The sequence below is a fragment of the Herpailurus yagouaroundi genome, unplaced genomic scaffold, assembly GCF_014898765.1.
Source record: "Herpailurus yagouaroundi ecotype Mexico unplaced genomic scaffold, PumYag 308, whole genome shotgun sequence".
NCBI lineage: Eukaryota > Metazoa > Chordata > Mammalia > Carnivora > Felidae > Herpailurus > Herpailurus yagouaroundi.
In genome coordinates, this window is record NW_024412525.1 from 2,436,370 (window position 1) to 2,450,898 (window position 14,529).

The 14,529-nt window shown below is 50.2% G+C and overlaps 1 protein-coding gene and 2 long non-coding RNA genes across 3 annotated transcripts in view; 1 reads left to right on the forward strand and 2 right to left on the reverse strand.

Annotated features, from left to right (window-relative positions):
• The window catches only part of PHLDA3 (pleckstrin homology like domain family A member 3), a 5,200-nt gene extending 4,012 nt beyond the window's left edge, over positions 1-1,188 (reverse strand). Inside the window, exon 1 of the mRNA XM_040462343.1 lies at positions 7-1,188. Coding sequence (XP_040318277.1) covers positions 7-285 — 279 coding nt within the window. The 5' untranslated portion in view covers positions 286-1,188. The remainder of the gene's footprint in view (positions 1-6) is intronic.
• A 4,087-nt stretch (positions 1,189-5,275) lies between these two features.
• LOC121021680 (uncharacterized) lies at positions 5,276-6,046 on the forward strand. Its single transcript, XR_005786650.1, has 2 exons — positions 5,276-5,322; positions 5,676-6,046. It is a non-coding gene; the product is annotated as an uncharacterized LOC121021680 (long non-coding RNA).
• A 348-nt stretch (positions 6,047-6,394) lies between these two features.
• On the reverse strand, positions 6,395-13,032 carry LOC121021646 (uncharacterized). The gene is made up of 3 exons (XR_005786624.1): positions 12,746-13,032; positions 7,630-8,142; positions 6,395-6,724 (listed from the first exon to the last, which is right to left on the reverse strand). It is a non-coding gene; the product is annotated as an uncharacterized LOC121021646 (long non-coding RNA).
• Positions 13,033-14,529: the final 1,497 nt, after the last annotated feature.

The following is a 14,529-nucleotide window of genomic DNA, read 5'->3' on the forward strand; positions in this document are numbered from 1 at the left end:
ACCTGCTCCCCCGGCCGTCCGGTGCGCCCGCCGCGCAGTCCTCGGGCCACCGCCGTCCGCTCGGCGCCCGCAGCCCCGCTCCGGCCCCTCCGCCGCCCCGCGCGAGCTGCCCCGCCCGGCCACTGCCCGGTGCCCCGGTGGCTTCCCGGTCCGAGAGCCCGGCTGCGCACTGGCACCACGCTCGCCCGCTCGCTCCGCTGGGCTCTGCCTGCGCGCTGGGCGGCAGCTCGAGGGATGTGCCCTTACATGTTCCTCCACTCGCCTCCTGCGCCGCCCGCCGCGCATTCCTGCCCCGGCGGGCCCTCCCTCCCCCTCCGCGCCGCGCACCCGGCGGGGCAGGGCTCCGGGGGGCGGGGCCGCGGCGGGGGCTCGGGCACTCACTGGAGGCGCTGGGCGCCGGGCGGGGACGGCTGGTACCGACAGGGGGGCTGCTTACTCAGCAGCCGTAACCTCGTGGCCTGCCGTGTGCCGCTTCTTGGAACCACAACTCCTCCAGGCCTCGGACGCGGGGGATCGTGGAGGGGCGGGGGTAGGGAGCGGCTCCTACTTGAGAGGGTCGCTGCTGGTGAGAGGGGGTAGCTCTGTGGTCGCGCAGTGCACCCGTTGGGACTTGCATAGTGGGCGTCAGACATCTGCTGGACGTTTCCCAGGCCGCGGGAGCCCTGGCCCCCCAGCCTGAGCCCCTTCTCCTAGTTTGGCCAGCTCTCCTTTGGCACGAAGACGATCTTGGGGTGGGGGCTAGGGATCAAGCCTCTGTTGGGTTCCCTCCCCTTCTGCTGCCCAGCTGTCTCTGCGTGGGCGACCCACCCCTCCTACTCTTACCCACATCTCCAGCTCGGGGAGAAGGGTAGAGAAAAGACAGGGCGAACTGAGCAGAGAGAAAACCTGAGGTCGCTCAGCCTCTCTGTGGTAGCGGAGAGGGGACCCCATCGTGATCTGGAGAGGTCACTTCCTGCAGTGTTCTTCGTGGCACACACTTGGAGACACCCGTCGCTCAGCCCAGGTGGACCGACCATGCCTGGAATTAGCTGCTAGCCTGTTTATTGCAGACCCTCTGCGGATTCCAGCAGCCTCTCTCCGCCATCCTAAGAGAACGAGCTTCCCCAGGATTCCTCGCTGAAGGGGGATGGGGAGGGAGAAGGCTTCCCTCCCTTTTCGGCCTTAAGGGCTTTGCGCTGAGTTGAAAGCCCTGCAGTGTTGGGTTCAGACCTCAACCCTTCCTCCTTGACTGCTATGTCCCCGCCCACCTTGGGCAGCTCCATTAGCCTCCTAAAATTTCCTCATTTGTCAAATGGAAAGATTTATTCATTCTTAGTTCATGAAGCTCTGATGAATAAGTTAGATAACATTTGTGAAAGCCCCAAATCCGGGCCTGGCAACTCTGAGTCCCAGTAAAATGTTATTCCCCCCCCTCCCCCCACTTCTATTGCCTTCAGAGGAAGATGAGGACCGGAGAGTAGGCCAGGCACAGGAAGATGGGCCTCTAGGTCCTAATTCTGCCTGGTCTTGGTCAGCTCCTCCAGGCCCACAGTTTCATAAGGGCCTATTCATTGACATGTTAATAATAGAGTATTATGGGAATAATAATATGTAGTAATGACAGTAATAAGACCTCTTTGTACCCACACCCTGTTTCCATCCTCCTGCCCATTGATGTGGAGCTTGATGGGCACAAAGAGGGTCCAGTGGAGAGGGGAGGGGTGCCCCAAGTCAGGAGGTGGAAGAAGGCAGCTGTCAGTGTCCCACCACAGCTCTACAGCCCCATGTGCTGCAGGAGCACCCACACCCCAGGACAGCTAACTCCCTAACCTGCAGAGTACCCCCACCCCGTCCCCGCCCCGGGGAGAGGAAGTGGCTAGCATCACGAGGAAAGAGAAGCAGCCAAGATAAGTGTCCCTTGAGACACAGAGGGCAGCAACAGAGAAAGCTCGAAAGTACCCACAGTCCTGTCTTAGGGACCCCCAAAGTCTCAGTCTGTCTGCCAGCCATGCCCTCACATGGCTTCTCTCGCCAGCCCACACCCCCCCCCCCCCACACACACACCTGCTCCATAAGAATCTCCCGAGTCCACCAATCTGGCATAGTCCCACCATGATCCAAAGCTCTATCTTGGAGGAAACAAGGCTCTAGACCAGGCTGCTAACCTGCTCCTCGCTCCGTTTTGTCTCTATCGCTTCCTCCTCTCCCTACCCTGAGCCTGGAACTCACTGATTCACTCTCCAGTTTCAGGTTAATTCACAAAGGTACGTGCTTTTAAAGTTTATAGGGGCTCCTCGTGTTTTTTATTCTCTTGATAAATTGGTATTGTTATTATTATTGTGCTCATTTTCCTGATGAGAAAAGTGAGCTCAGAGAGGTCAGGCAACCTACAGTAGGTCACCCAGCTCTGTAGATGACAAAGCTGGGAAGATAACACATGGTAACTAAGAGGACCCAGGATCTTGTGATGACACCACCCTGCCTCTGTATAATCATCTGAGTACCCGGGGTCCTTTTTTAAATGACCCAGCCACCCACACTTTCCTCTTTGGTGTGCTGGGTGGAGTGGTACCAAGTGTTTGGACACAGGAGAAAAGGCAAAAAAGACAGGAACATTGGATAGCAAGAGTGAGTGGGTAAAGAGGAAGCCAGAGGCGGAAATTCAGTATGGCATACTCTATTGCTGGAAAGGTCTTTACCAAGTAAACAACCAGTTCCCGACGCCACCTCTCCTCCGTGTCCTGTGTAGGTCTTACTGGGAGTCCTATCCTCCGATCTCATGACCTCTTGGGAAGAGAGGAGGTGACTCACTCTAAATCCTTCCCCAGAATTGGCATTCTGCCTGGTAGCCCCATTTGAGAGATGCTTGGGCCCAAGTAACCCAACTTGGTGCATCAGGAGGATCAATAAGCATTCTAGAGCCAGGGGAGCAGGGCTGGGCTGGGGAGGCTCATGTTGGTGCTCCCCTCCTGCCAGAGTATCCCTATGCTGCCCCTGGGAATTGGACCTCTAACTTAGCCTTCCTGGGGCACTCAGTTGGGGGCAGTGCTGGGCCCCGGAGATGCTCACTCAATTCTTATGGGCTTGTTTACCCTACACGGGACTGCTGGACAGCATGTCCCTGGTTGCAGCCCAAAGCTGGCTCCGCCCTCTGCCCAGCCCAAAGGAAAGCTGATCTGCACTGTCAGGCAGTCTGAGTCCAGCTGGAACGGGCTAGACTACAAAATGGCCCCAGGGAATAGTGTGCTAGAAATGCTCCAGCTAGGTCTGAGCCATCCCTGGTGGGGAGGAGGGAGCCCTGGATCCACTTGGTGGCGACCCAGGACAGGATGGAATGGCAGATGGGAATAAGGTGGGACAGAGGCCAGAATGGGACCCAGAGGGACATAAAAAAGTAACATAGCTTCTTGTTTTCTACAATATTTACTTAATCTTATAAATTCTGTTTAGTGGTCATCAATTGTTTCACTCAATCTATAGAAAAAGCATCAAAGATCATTCTACTTACAAAACAGAATTTCTATTAACACTATAAAAATTGGGGCGCCTGGGTGGCTCCGTCAGTTAAGTGTCCGACTCTCGGTTTCAGCTCAGGTCATGATCTCACGGTTTGGAATTTCGAGCCCAGCATCCGGTTCTGCGCTGACAGTGCGGAGCCTGCTTGGCATTCGCTCTCCTCTCTCTCTCTCCCCTGCCCCTCCCCTGCTCTCTCTCTCCCTCTCTCTCTCTCTCTCTCTCTCTGTCTCTCAAAATAAATAAACTTTTAAAAAAGGGACTTAAAAAACAAAGTTAAAAAAAAACACCGTAAAACTTGTAAAACGGAAGTAAGATCATGTCACTCCTTTTCCTGCAATCTACCAGAGCCTTTCATCTCTGAGTGAAGCCCCTCTCCTGCTGGTTTTCTCTCTATAGCACATACCACCATCTAACATTCTTAATGTTTTTCTTATTTGTTATCTATCCCCTCTACTAGAATGTAAGTTCTGTGCTAGCAGGGAATTTTATCCTGTTTTCTTCATTCCTTGTGGCTCTAGCACCTAGAATGTTGCCCAGTACACAGTAGGACCTCAGTAAATAATTGTTGAATGAGTGAACGAAATGGTAATGGAACTGACAAAAATTGGGAGCTGGAGAAAGGAGACTGTAGTAGTTTCCTTTTCTTTCATTACAAGGAGTCAATAACTGCTATCTAGTGTTAATGAACTAACAGAGAGAGGTCTAAGTACATTATTTAAAAGAATTATGGTAAGGGGTGCCTGGATGGCTCAGTCGGTTGAGCGTCCAACTCTTGATTTCTGCTCAAGACATGGTCTCCACGGGTTCATGAGATCAAGCCCTTTGTCGGGCTCTGTGCTCACAGGGAGGAGCCAGCCTGGAATTCTCTCTCTCCTCTCTCTCTGCCCCTCTCCTCTCTCTCAAAATAAATAAATAAACATTCAAAAAAGAATTATGATAACCACTAGATGGTCATAGGGAATGTTTAGGGAGAGACTGTTCTATATGACATTGTAATGGTGGATACACGACATTATGCGTTTGTCTAAGCCCATAAAACTGTGTAACACCAAGAGTAAACTTAATGTAAACTATGAACTTTAGTTGTAGTAAATATATTAACATTAGTTCCTTTGCTATAATAAATGTACCACACTGATGCAAGATGTCAATAACAGGGGAAACTATGGGGGCAAGGAGAGATACGTAGGAATTCAGTATATCTGATCAACTTTTCTGTAAATGTAAACCTGGTCTAAAAATCAAGTCTGTTATTTAAACAAACAAAAATAGGGGCGCCTGGGTGGCTCAGTCGGCTGAGCGTCCGACTTCGGCTCAGGTCATGATCTCACGGTCCGGGAGTTCAAGCCCCGCGTCGGGCTCTGTGCTGACAGCTCAGAGCCTGGAGCCTGTTTCAGATTCTGTGTCTCCCTCTCTCTCTGCCCCTCCCCTGTTCATGCTCTGTCTCTCTCTGTCTCAAAAATAAATAAACATTAAAAAAAAATTAAAAACAAACAAACAAAAATAAATGGTTAACCGTAGTTCCTCTGGGAAAAGACAAGGAGAGAAGATAGACTTTTACTTTTTCATTGGTCATCATTCTGTACAGCTTGATTTTATTTATTTATTATTTTCTTACTATATACATGTTTTGCTTCTCTCTCTCTCTTTCTTTTAATGTTTATTTATTTTTGACAGAGAGACAGAGTGTGAGCGGGGGAGGGGCAGAGAGAGAAGGAGACACAGAATCTGAAGCAGGCCCCAGGCTCCGAGCTGGGGCTCGAACTCACAGACCGCGAGATCATGACCTGAGCCAAAGTCAGACGTTCAACCGACTGAGCCACCCAGGTGCCCCAATCTCTCTCTTTTTTTTAAAAGCAGGCTTCATGCCCAGCAGGGCTTGAACTCATGACCCTCCAACCAAGACCTGAACTGAGATCAGGAGTCAGATGCTTAACCGACTGAGCCACCCAGGCACCCCAATGTTTTGCTTCTCTTAAAAATCCAGTTAAATGCACAATACACAGATGTTCATACACAGTGGAGCAGTTAACAATAATGAAACAGATCTATAGCTCTTAACAGAGAGAGATATCTAAAATATGTTGTTTTGCAGGGAAAACATTTCAGTACAGTGAGCGTCAGAAGGTGTAGAATACGATCCCAAATGAACAAAAAGTTTGTGTCTCTCTGTGGTACAGGTTTTATCTGGAAGGATTCACACCAATATGTTGCCTATGGAATCTCCAGGATGTGGATCAACAGCATGAATACGCTTGTTACTTTATAAGCATGTTCCTACAGGCATTCTCTGTTTTATTGCACTTCACAGATATTGTGCTTTTTACCAGTTGAAGGTTGGTAGCAACCTGCATCGAGCAAATCTATTTGCACCATTTTCCTGACAGCATTTCCTCACTTTGTGTCTCTGTGTCACCTTTTGGTAATTCTCGCGATAGTTCAAACTTTTCCGTCATTATTGTATTTGTTATGCCGATCTGTGATCAGTGATTACAGCTCAATGAAAGCTCAGATGATAGTATGTTTTAGCATTAAAATGTTTTTGAATTGAGGTGTCTGTACAGCATCTTTTTGGACATAATGCTGTTGCACGCTTAATGGACTACATATAGTACAGTGTAAACACAACATTTAAAAAATTGTTTTAATGTTTATTTACTTTTGAGAGAGAGAGACAGACAGACAGACAGACAGACATAAGGGGGAGGGGGGGAGAGAGAGAGGGAGACACAGAATCCGAAGCAGCCTCCAGGCCCTGAGCTGTCAGTACAGAGCCCGACGCGGGGCTCGAACCCACGAACCGTGAGGTCATGACCTGAGCCGAAGTCGGACGCCCAGCCATCTGAGCCACCCAGGCGCCCCTAAACACAACTTTTATGTGCACCGGGACATCAAAAAATTCATTTGATTCGCTTTATTGCAACATATGCTTTATTGCAGTGGTCTGGAGCCCAGCCCACAATATCTCCAAAGCTGTGCTTGTATATGGTTTGGATGTCACACGCACACGTGTATTGCACATATTTTAAAAATAAAACAAAACCACAGGGCTGGCTTGAAAGCAAGGGCCAGTTTGGAGATGTAAATGGTAGTCACTGGCCACAAGATTTCTCCAGGGTCAGCGGGGCCTTCTGGAGTGGGCCATGTACACCACAGCAGAGCAGCCGGGGGGCTGAGCCGTGGGGCTCAGCCTCTCCTATATCTGCACTTCCCTTGCCCTTTCCCTACCCTGGAAAACACAGAAACAGGCAGGTGTCCCCACAGGCCCCTAGGCACCTGCCTCATTGTCCCCTAGTCACTGGAAATGGAAGGCTCATCTAGGCTGCCTGGGTGTGACCCCTAGTAAGGAAGAGGTGGTGCAGTGTAGACAAGTACTTCTCAGACTCTAATGTGCAAACAGATCACCTGGGGCTGTTACAAATGCGGATTCTGATTCAGTAGGTCCAGGATGGGATCTGCGATTTTGCATTTCTAGAAGCTTCTATGTAACATTGATGCTGCTAGTTCCTTTGAACATCCAGGGTCTAGAGCAGTGGTTCTCAAAGTGCGGTAGCAGCATCAGCATCACCTGTGAACTTGCTAGAAATATAGATTCTAGGCTCGACTCCAGACCTACCAGAAATTCTAGGTTTGGGGCCCAGCAATCTGTGTTTTAATGAGCCTTCCGCATGATTCCGATGCATATGAAAGTGTGGGGATGTCACGTGCAGAGGAAGGAGCACTCAGTCAGGAGTCAGGGCACCTGTGTGATAGCCCCAGCTCTGTGACACCTTGGACAAGTCCATCTCAGTTTCCTTGCGCATCTTGTCTAGCTTGTGTCAGATTTGCAAGAAAGCCTGGTTAGTGTACATGCCACTAACTATGGAACATCTATACTGGTTGTCTTCCCTTTAGGTAAGACAAAAAGAGCATTGCTACTTCCTCTCAACCTCCACATTCTCAGATGCAGCTGGTCAGGCAGCTCCTGATCACTTAGATGACACAGGAAATTGGGTTTGCCCACAGCCTTGCTCCTCCCTCCCCTCCTCCCTCTGGTTTCTGCACACACCCTCCAGTCCGCAGGTCCCTCCCCGCCCTCCTCTCCCTGGGAGACCCACCTCCCCCAACTGACCTCTCCCCCAGACTTATCCTGACCTGCCTGCACCCCTTTCATGTAGAGTCCTTTGTTCTAGAGCGTTGGGGTTTCCTCGGATCTCCGTTTCTCTAAAGGGAAACAGAAGAAAAAACTGATCAAGGCTTCGAGTCTAACGATTTGGGTTTTATGGGCACCATTGCAACAGACATCAAGTGGGTAGCAACCCTGCAGCCGACCCGCCCAGGCTTGCTCCTGGGCCTGGCTCTCTCGGTGGAAATCCCCTCCCACGCTCAGCCCTTTAACCACTTTCCAGCCCAATAACTTTCCTGATTCACCAGGGATCCCTTTCGTCTTGAGAGCGGCCAGTAACCCCCTCTCGGATGGGGCCGAGTCTGGACTTGAAGGCATTTGATCCCATCTTGGGTCTGGCAGAGATTGGACTTGTGGGCCTGGGCTTCAGGTTGGGGCCTGCAGAATCTTCCCTTTTCCCACGTCGTTCCGGCATCTGGGTGCCCGTGTTGTCGGAGGGAAGGGGCTGCCCTGGAGTGACACTTGTCCTTGGGAACAATGGGCTGAAGAGCAAGGACAGCAGAAGACTGGCTGATGCCCAGGGATATAGTGGTCGGGACCTGCCAGCAAGAGCTGGGCAAAACTGTACACATCAATTGCTTTCTCTTTCATGGCTTTCGCTTCCTGTTCTTTTAACAAGAATAATGTGCTTCAAGTGCAATTAATATTTGAATGCATTTTTGTAGCAAAAAAAAATTCAAAATATGCACGGTATCTTTTCATCGCCCTTCCTGTGCCCCCAACCCCATAGACAACGGTCACTGAGCTTGGCAGAGGTTGTGCTAGACATTTGTCTTGACTTCACGCACATTTGCACCCAGGTTATTTTAAAACGGTGTCGTCATCAGTAATGGCAGAGGTTGGTTGGACAATTCCTAAGTCCCCTGCCAGCCCTGACATTTTCTGCATTTGTGGGTGGCTCTTCTCTCTCCTCCTAAAGAGCAACCATTCATGGGATCTCACTAACATTATGCCACGGATGTGGGGGGTTGGGGGAACTCATAGAAGAGAAAAGGATGGAGGGAAAGGTAACATCACAGGGTCAACAATAGTTCCTTCTGTGAGAGGGGATTATAGACACTGGCTTTTTTTTTTTTTTTTTTCCTGCTTGCCCTTGATTTTCAAATGTTTCATAGTGAGTGATTATGAATTTTCATGAGTATTACTTGGATCATTGAGAAGTTCCTATGTAGTGCCATTATCAAGATCAGGCAGAGAAGGCAGTGAGGTGTCCAGCCTGGGACTGGGGTCAAGAAGTTAACCCATGGCTCAGGGTAGAAGGGTGTAGAGGGGCTGAGGGAAGGGAGGGAAGTTCCTGGTACGTTCTTGAACATAATCTACTGGGAGATTCATGGAAAGGAACATCACAGTAAGTCCTATCAGATGTGAATTCAGTGTTTTACAAGCCACACTCAGGGCTAGGCACTAGGGACACAATGGTGAATCAGTGGATCACACTTCTCTTATTAATGGGGACTGGTAAAACAGGGGGAGGTGGAGCTCACATCCTTAGGGAAGCCCCTCCCACCTTCAGGAAGAGGATTTCCCTCCTACGGAAGAGGTAAGCATTAGTTCTTCGACAGGCCACAACCTTGACTTTGTAGACATACGGACCCCCAGTACTGGATACAGTCTACCGAAGGTGTTATCCCCATGTCATAGCTGATAGGAGTATGCATATCAGTCAGGATGGGCTAGGCTATGGGTCACTAACAAATTCCCCCCAAATCCCCAGTACAGATTCCAAACACAGATTCTCAGGCCCCACCCAGTCCGGCTGAATCAGAATCTCTAGGATGGGGCTGGGAATCTATTTTAAAAGCTTCCCCCTAGGGATTCCTGGGTGGCTCAGTCAGTTCAGCTTCCAACTTCAGCTCAGGTCACGATCTCACGGTTCCTGAGTTCGAGTCCCACATCGGGCTCTGTGCTGACAGCTTGGAGCCTGGAGCCTGCTTTAGATTCTGGGTCTCCCTTTCTCCCTGCTCCTCCCCCACTCATGCTCTGTCTCTCTCTCTAAGATAAACATTAAAAAAACTTTTTTTAATTAAAAAAATAGGGGTGCCTGGGTGGCTTAGTCGGTTGAGTGTCCAACTTCAGCTCAGATCATGATCTTGTTGTTCATGGGTTCGAGCCCCACGTCAGACTCTGTGCTGACAGCTCAGAGCCTGGAGACTGCTTCGGATTCTGTGTCTCCCTTTCTCTCTGCCCCTCCCCAACTCGTGCTCACGCTCTCTCTCTCTGTCTCAAAAATAAATAAGCATTAATAATAATAAGAAGAAGACAAAATTAAATCAATAAAAGCCTCCCCCAATTCAGGGGAGGCTCTGCTCACTGTGGCACTCACAGATCCAGATCGACAGAGGCTCTATCTTGATACATTTGATCATTTGTAAATGGGCGTAATGATAGCACCTATGTCTCAGGGTTACTGTAAGGATTAAGTGAATTAATACATGTAAGGTCTTCAAATAAGCTACGGCACATAATAAATACAAGAGATGGAAAAAATGATAACTTTCTGTGACAGGGCAAAGGGAAAGAATGGCATCCACAGTGAGTCCTAAAGAGTTCTGCCCACGGGTGACACAAATTACTTCTCACCTTAAGTTAGGGGCCAGAGCAAGCCACACGGCTACATCTAACTTCAGAAGAGGATAAGTGTAACCCTATCATGTGCCCAGAAGATGGGGAGTGTCTGTAAAGAGCAGTGTGGCCACCATGGACCCGTTGGTGTCCTCAGGAGGCAGGGCCATGAGGCAAGGTGTCCAGGGACTTCCCTTCACTCCTTGATTAGAGAGAATCAACACCCCGCCCCGGCCCAGCACCAAGCCCTTGAACCCTCTGGAGGAATCAGGTTGAGGTCAACAGAGTGGAACTGTAAAAGGTTCAGGGCAGATGCTTCAGAAAAGTCACCAAGGGCTTGTCTGGGCATGAAAAATGCCCACGAAGGGCTTTATTTATCGTAATCTACTTCCTGAATTTCCATGGCCTTTGGGGCGAGTCTTCCTAGGCCCATAAACTTGGAACATCAGAGCTGGGTGGGTCCCCTAGAACCTGGCAGCTCAAGTGTGGTCCCGGGATCAGCAGCAACACTACCTTCCCCTGGGAGCTTGTGACAGAATCTCAGGCCCCACCCCAAACTACTGAATTATAATCTGCATTTGAACAAGATCCTCAGGAGATTCGCGTGCACCTTAAAGCCTGGAGGCACTTCACTAGAATTAATTCAGGCCAACATCTTCATTTCACAGAGAGGCTGACACCCAGAGGGGAGGAGGGAGGCTCAAAGTGACACAGCTGGTTCCAATCTTGGCTCCAGCGCTTGCCAGTGATTTTGTGCAAGTCGCTTAAAAATTCACTGAATCTCAGTTTCCTCTTCTATGATAAAGGGATTATATAACTACTTCATAGTGCTGACGTAGGAATCAACTAAGACAACATTAAGACCACTGCCAGCACATAGTACGTGGTCGGTACATGTGAGCTATTGCTATGGTCCTAACTCTGTTCTAACACCACATCTCGTACCTCCTGGCACATGCAGTTTCTTCTAAAAGAAGGAGGAGCAGGGGATGGGACCCAGCTGCTTGTGTCTATATCCTGCTCTGCCATTTGACCTTGAGCCCAGTTCCTCAATTGTTCTTTGGTTCCTGGCTTCAGTTAGATCATTCATAAGTGATATAATGATGGCACCTACTTCATAGGCTTATTGTGAGGATTAAATGAATTAATACATTTAAGGTCTCCAAATAGGCTATGGCACATAGTAAATGAGCGAGATGAATGAATGATACCTCTAAAGTGTCCAAAAGAGGCGGTCTAGATTGGATGGAGCCAGGCCCCGGGTAGGGTAAGGGTCTTTCTCAGAGGGAGTTGCTTCGGCTTTGGCCCCCAGATCTACGGCAAGTCCCCAGTCTGCTTCTCTGGCCCCTGGACAGCCCCCAACCCCTGGCTGGGTTTTTCTTTCTTTTTAAATTTTTTTAAATGTTTATTTATTTTTGAGAGAGAGAGAGACAGACAGAATGGGAGCAGGGGAAGGGCAGAGAGAGGGAGAGACACAGAATCTGAAGCAGGCTCCAGGCTCTGAGCTGTCAGCACAGAGCCCGATGTGGGGCTTGAACTCACAAACAGTGAGATCATGACCTGAGCCAAAGTTGGTCGCCTAACCAACTGAGCCACCCAGGTGCCTCCAGGTTTTCCTTTCTCAACTGCTGAGATAGCCTCACTGGGGCTCCCTTGTACCTCGATCAGGAACCTCAGAAAGGCCAGAGCATTTTTGTCCTGGAGATGCACAGACTCAGGCAGGTGGGGCCACTGTTTTGAAATCTCTGAAGCACGGTCACACCGGAGAGGAGTTAGATCTGCTCTAGATGACTCTGGGGGACAGAAATAGGCAGCTTTGGGAAGTCCTCTCCAATCATGACAACTATTCAGAGGCAGCTTCAGCTGTCAGGTGGGGCAGGGGCCTCACCTGAGAGGTTAACCAAATACAGATTCCAAATACAGATTCTCAGGCCCCACCCAGGCCAGCTGAATCAGAATCTCTAGGGTGGGGCTGGGAATCCATTTTAAAAGCCTCCCCCAATGATTCTCTTGTTTGTGGGGAAGGGGGGGAAGCATGGCCAGGGGGTTAGGGGAGGGGAGAGCAACCGGAGGAGTGAGAATCATCCGCTAGACGATCTGAGGGTTCTCTTTTGATCTTGACCACCTCCCTTTCTTGATCTAGTTCTGGAAGACATGGCCTCACTGGGATTCTGCCCTCTTCTAGAGGATTTCTGTGCCCTTGATTCAGGGATTACTCCCAAAACCCACCAGCAGCTCTAACCACACCCCCCCTTCCCTGCACCCTTGTCCCATGGCTCCTTCAGGTCTTTCTGCATCCTCAGGCCCTCAGGTGACCCAAACAGATTGCAAGGGCACTTCCTGGAGGCAGGCCTCAGGGGGCTGGGCTGGCCTCCCATCGAGACAGGCAGCTCTTTCCCATCACACCCTAAGAGCCCACATCAGGGCCACACCCCCAACCAGGACATTGTTCCCACCAAAATCGGTCTCCTGAAGGCGCCTGGACGCATAGCTCAGAGATCACAGATACGAGAAAAGAAATACCTGAGTAGGCACAAATATCCTTGCTCCCCCTCTGCCCTTGGGTCAATTCCACAGTTGGATATACCGCAGTGCCCCCGTAGCTTGCAAATCCTCCGACCGAGACTATTATCTGGGGTTTGGCGGCGAGCGCCCTCTCGCGGCAGAAATTAAGGTCCCCGGGGCCAAGGGGGAAGGGGTGTGGGACACGCGGAAGCGGAATGCAGGCCTATTGCCCCGACCCCACAGCGCCACCTGCTGTCTCCGGGCACAGCGCCAGCGCTGCGCCCGAGGGTAGAGGGCCCACTCCCTGCTGGTGGACTCTCCTTTTCCCAAGGCACCGTCGCCTCTGGGTGACCCTTTCCTTCTCTCGGAGCTCTCCCGCGCCACCCCTACCTACGCTGTCCAGAAGGTGCTTCGGCGCCAGCCACCTCTGCTTACAGGCCTCTGCCTTTACTCTGGTTTCACTCCCAGGAGGTGCGTCCAGCTTCCTCCCCACCACGGGCCTGCTCTGGAATACCGACTGTCCCCCAGTTTGACAGCTAGTGTAGGAGAGGCTAGCTAGGCAGATGGCTTTGTTCTGGGGTGCCAGCACCCACCCCTAGCAGCCAGCAGAGGGCAACCTATCTCCAGATTTGGGCCTTAAAAGTTCCCATCCTGGCCATTCCTATAGGCCCTTTCCAGAGCCTACCATGATCCCACTGTTTGTAGAACCATTCCATCCGTTCATCCTCCCTCCATGCACTAACCCTTCCCTGAGAACTTCCCGTTGGCTATATCCTGCTTTGGACCTAGAGAAGTTATCAAGATGAAGGAGACCTTGACCTCACCTGGGGAGCTCACAATCCCAGGCGGCATTCTCCTCCAGCCCTTTTACATGCATGTTGCACTGTTCTGCACCATTGACTGGTCTTATACATGTTTAGGTACTATTCCCAGGGTCAAGGAGATGGGTGTGTCAAGGCCACTGTTGGATCTGGTCATCTGGACATTACGCATACAAGGTCTGTTGTTGTTAAAGCCTCTGCTCCTTGGTGTTTTGTAAATTCGCAGTGTGGGCAGGGAAGCCCAGCCCCAAAACATCAGACAGGCATCCTTCAGATGAGACGCTGCAACTCCTCAGACGAGCTCATTTACAAAAAGTTAAGCCCTGTGGGGGCCTGCCATAGTCTAAATGTTTGTGTCCCCCGCAAAATTCCTATGTTGAAATGCTAACCTCCAAGGTGATGGTATTCAGAGGTAGAGCGTCTGAGGTGGTTAGGTCATGAGGGCCGAGCCTTCCTGGATGGGATTAGTGCCCTTATGAAAGAAGCCTGGGCGCTCCCTCCTCCTTTCCGCCATGTGAAGACACAGCAAAAAGATGGCCAAGAACCAGGAAGTAGGCTTTCACAGACACTGAATCTGCCAGCACCTTGATCTTGGATTTCCCAGCCTCCAGAACCGTGAGAAAGAAATTTCTGTTTTTTATAAGCCACCCAATTTATGGTATTTTCTGAACTGATTAAAACAGAAATTGGCACCGGGAAGTGGGGTGCTTCTGTAACAAATACCTAAAAGTGAAGAAGTGGCTTTGAAACTGGGTAATGGATAAAGGCCAGAGAGTTTAGAAATGTCAGCTAGGAAAACACCTACAGTGCTATGAATGGACCTTGAAAGGAGATTCTCATGAGGGATCAGAAAGAAATAAGGACAGCCGGACAAAGCCTCAGTCATGCCGGAGAATAATGACTAAGTAATTTTGAACAGAATGTTGGTTAAAAATATAAATGATAAAGGCCATTCTGATAAGAGAAATGAGGAACGTGTTT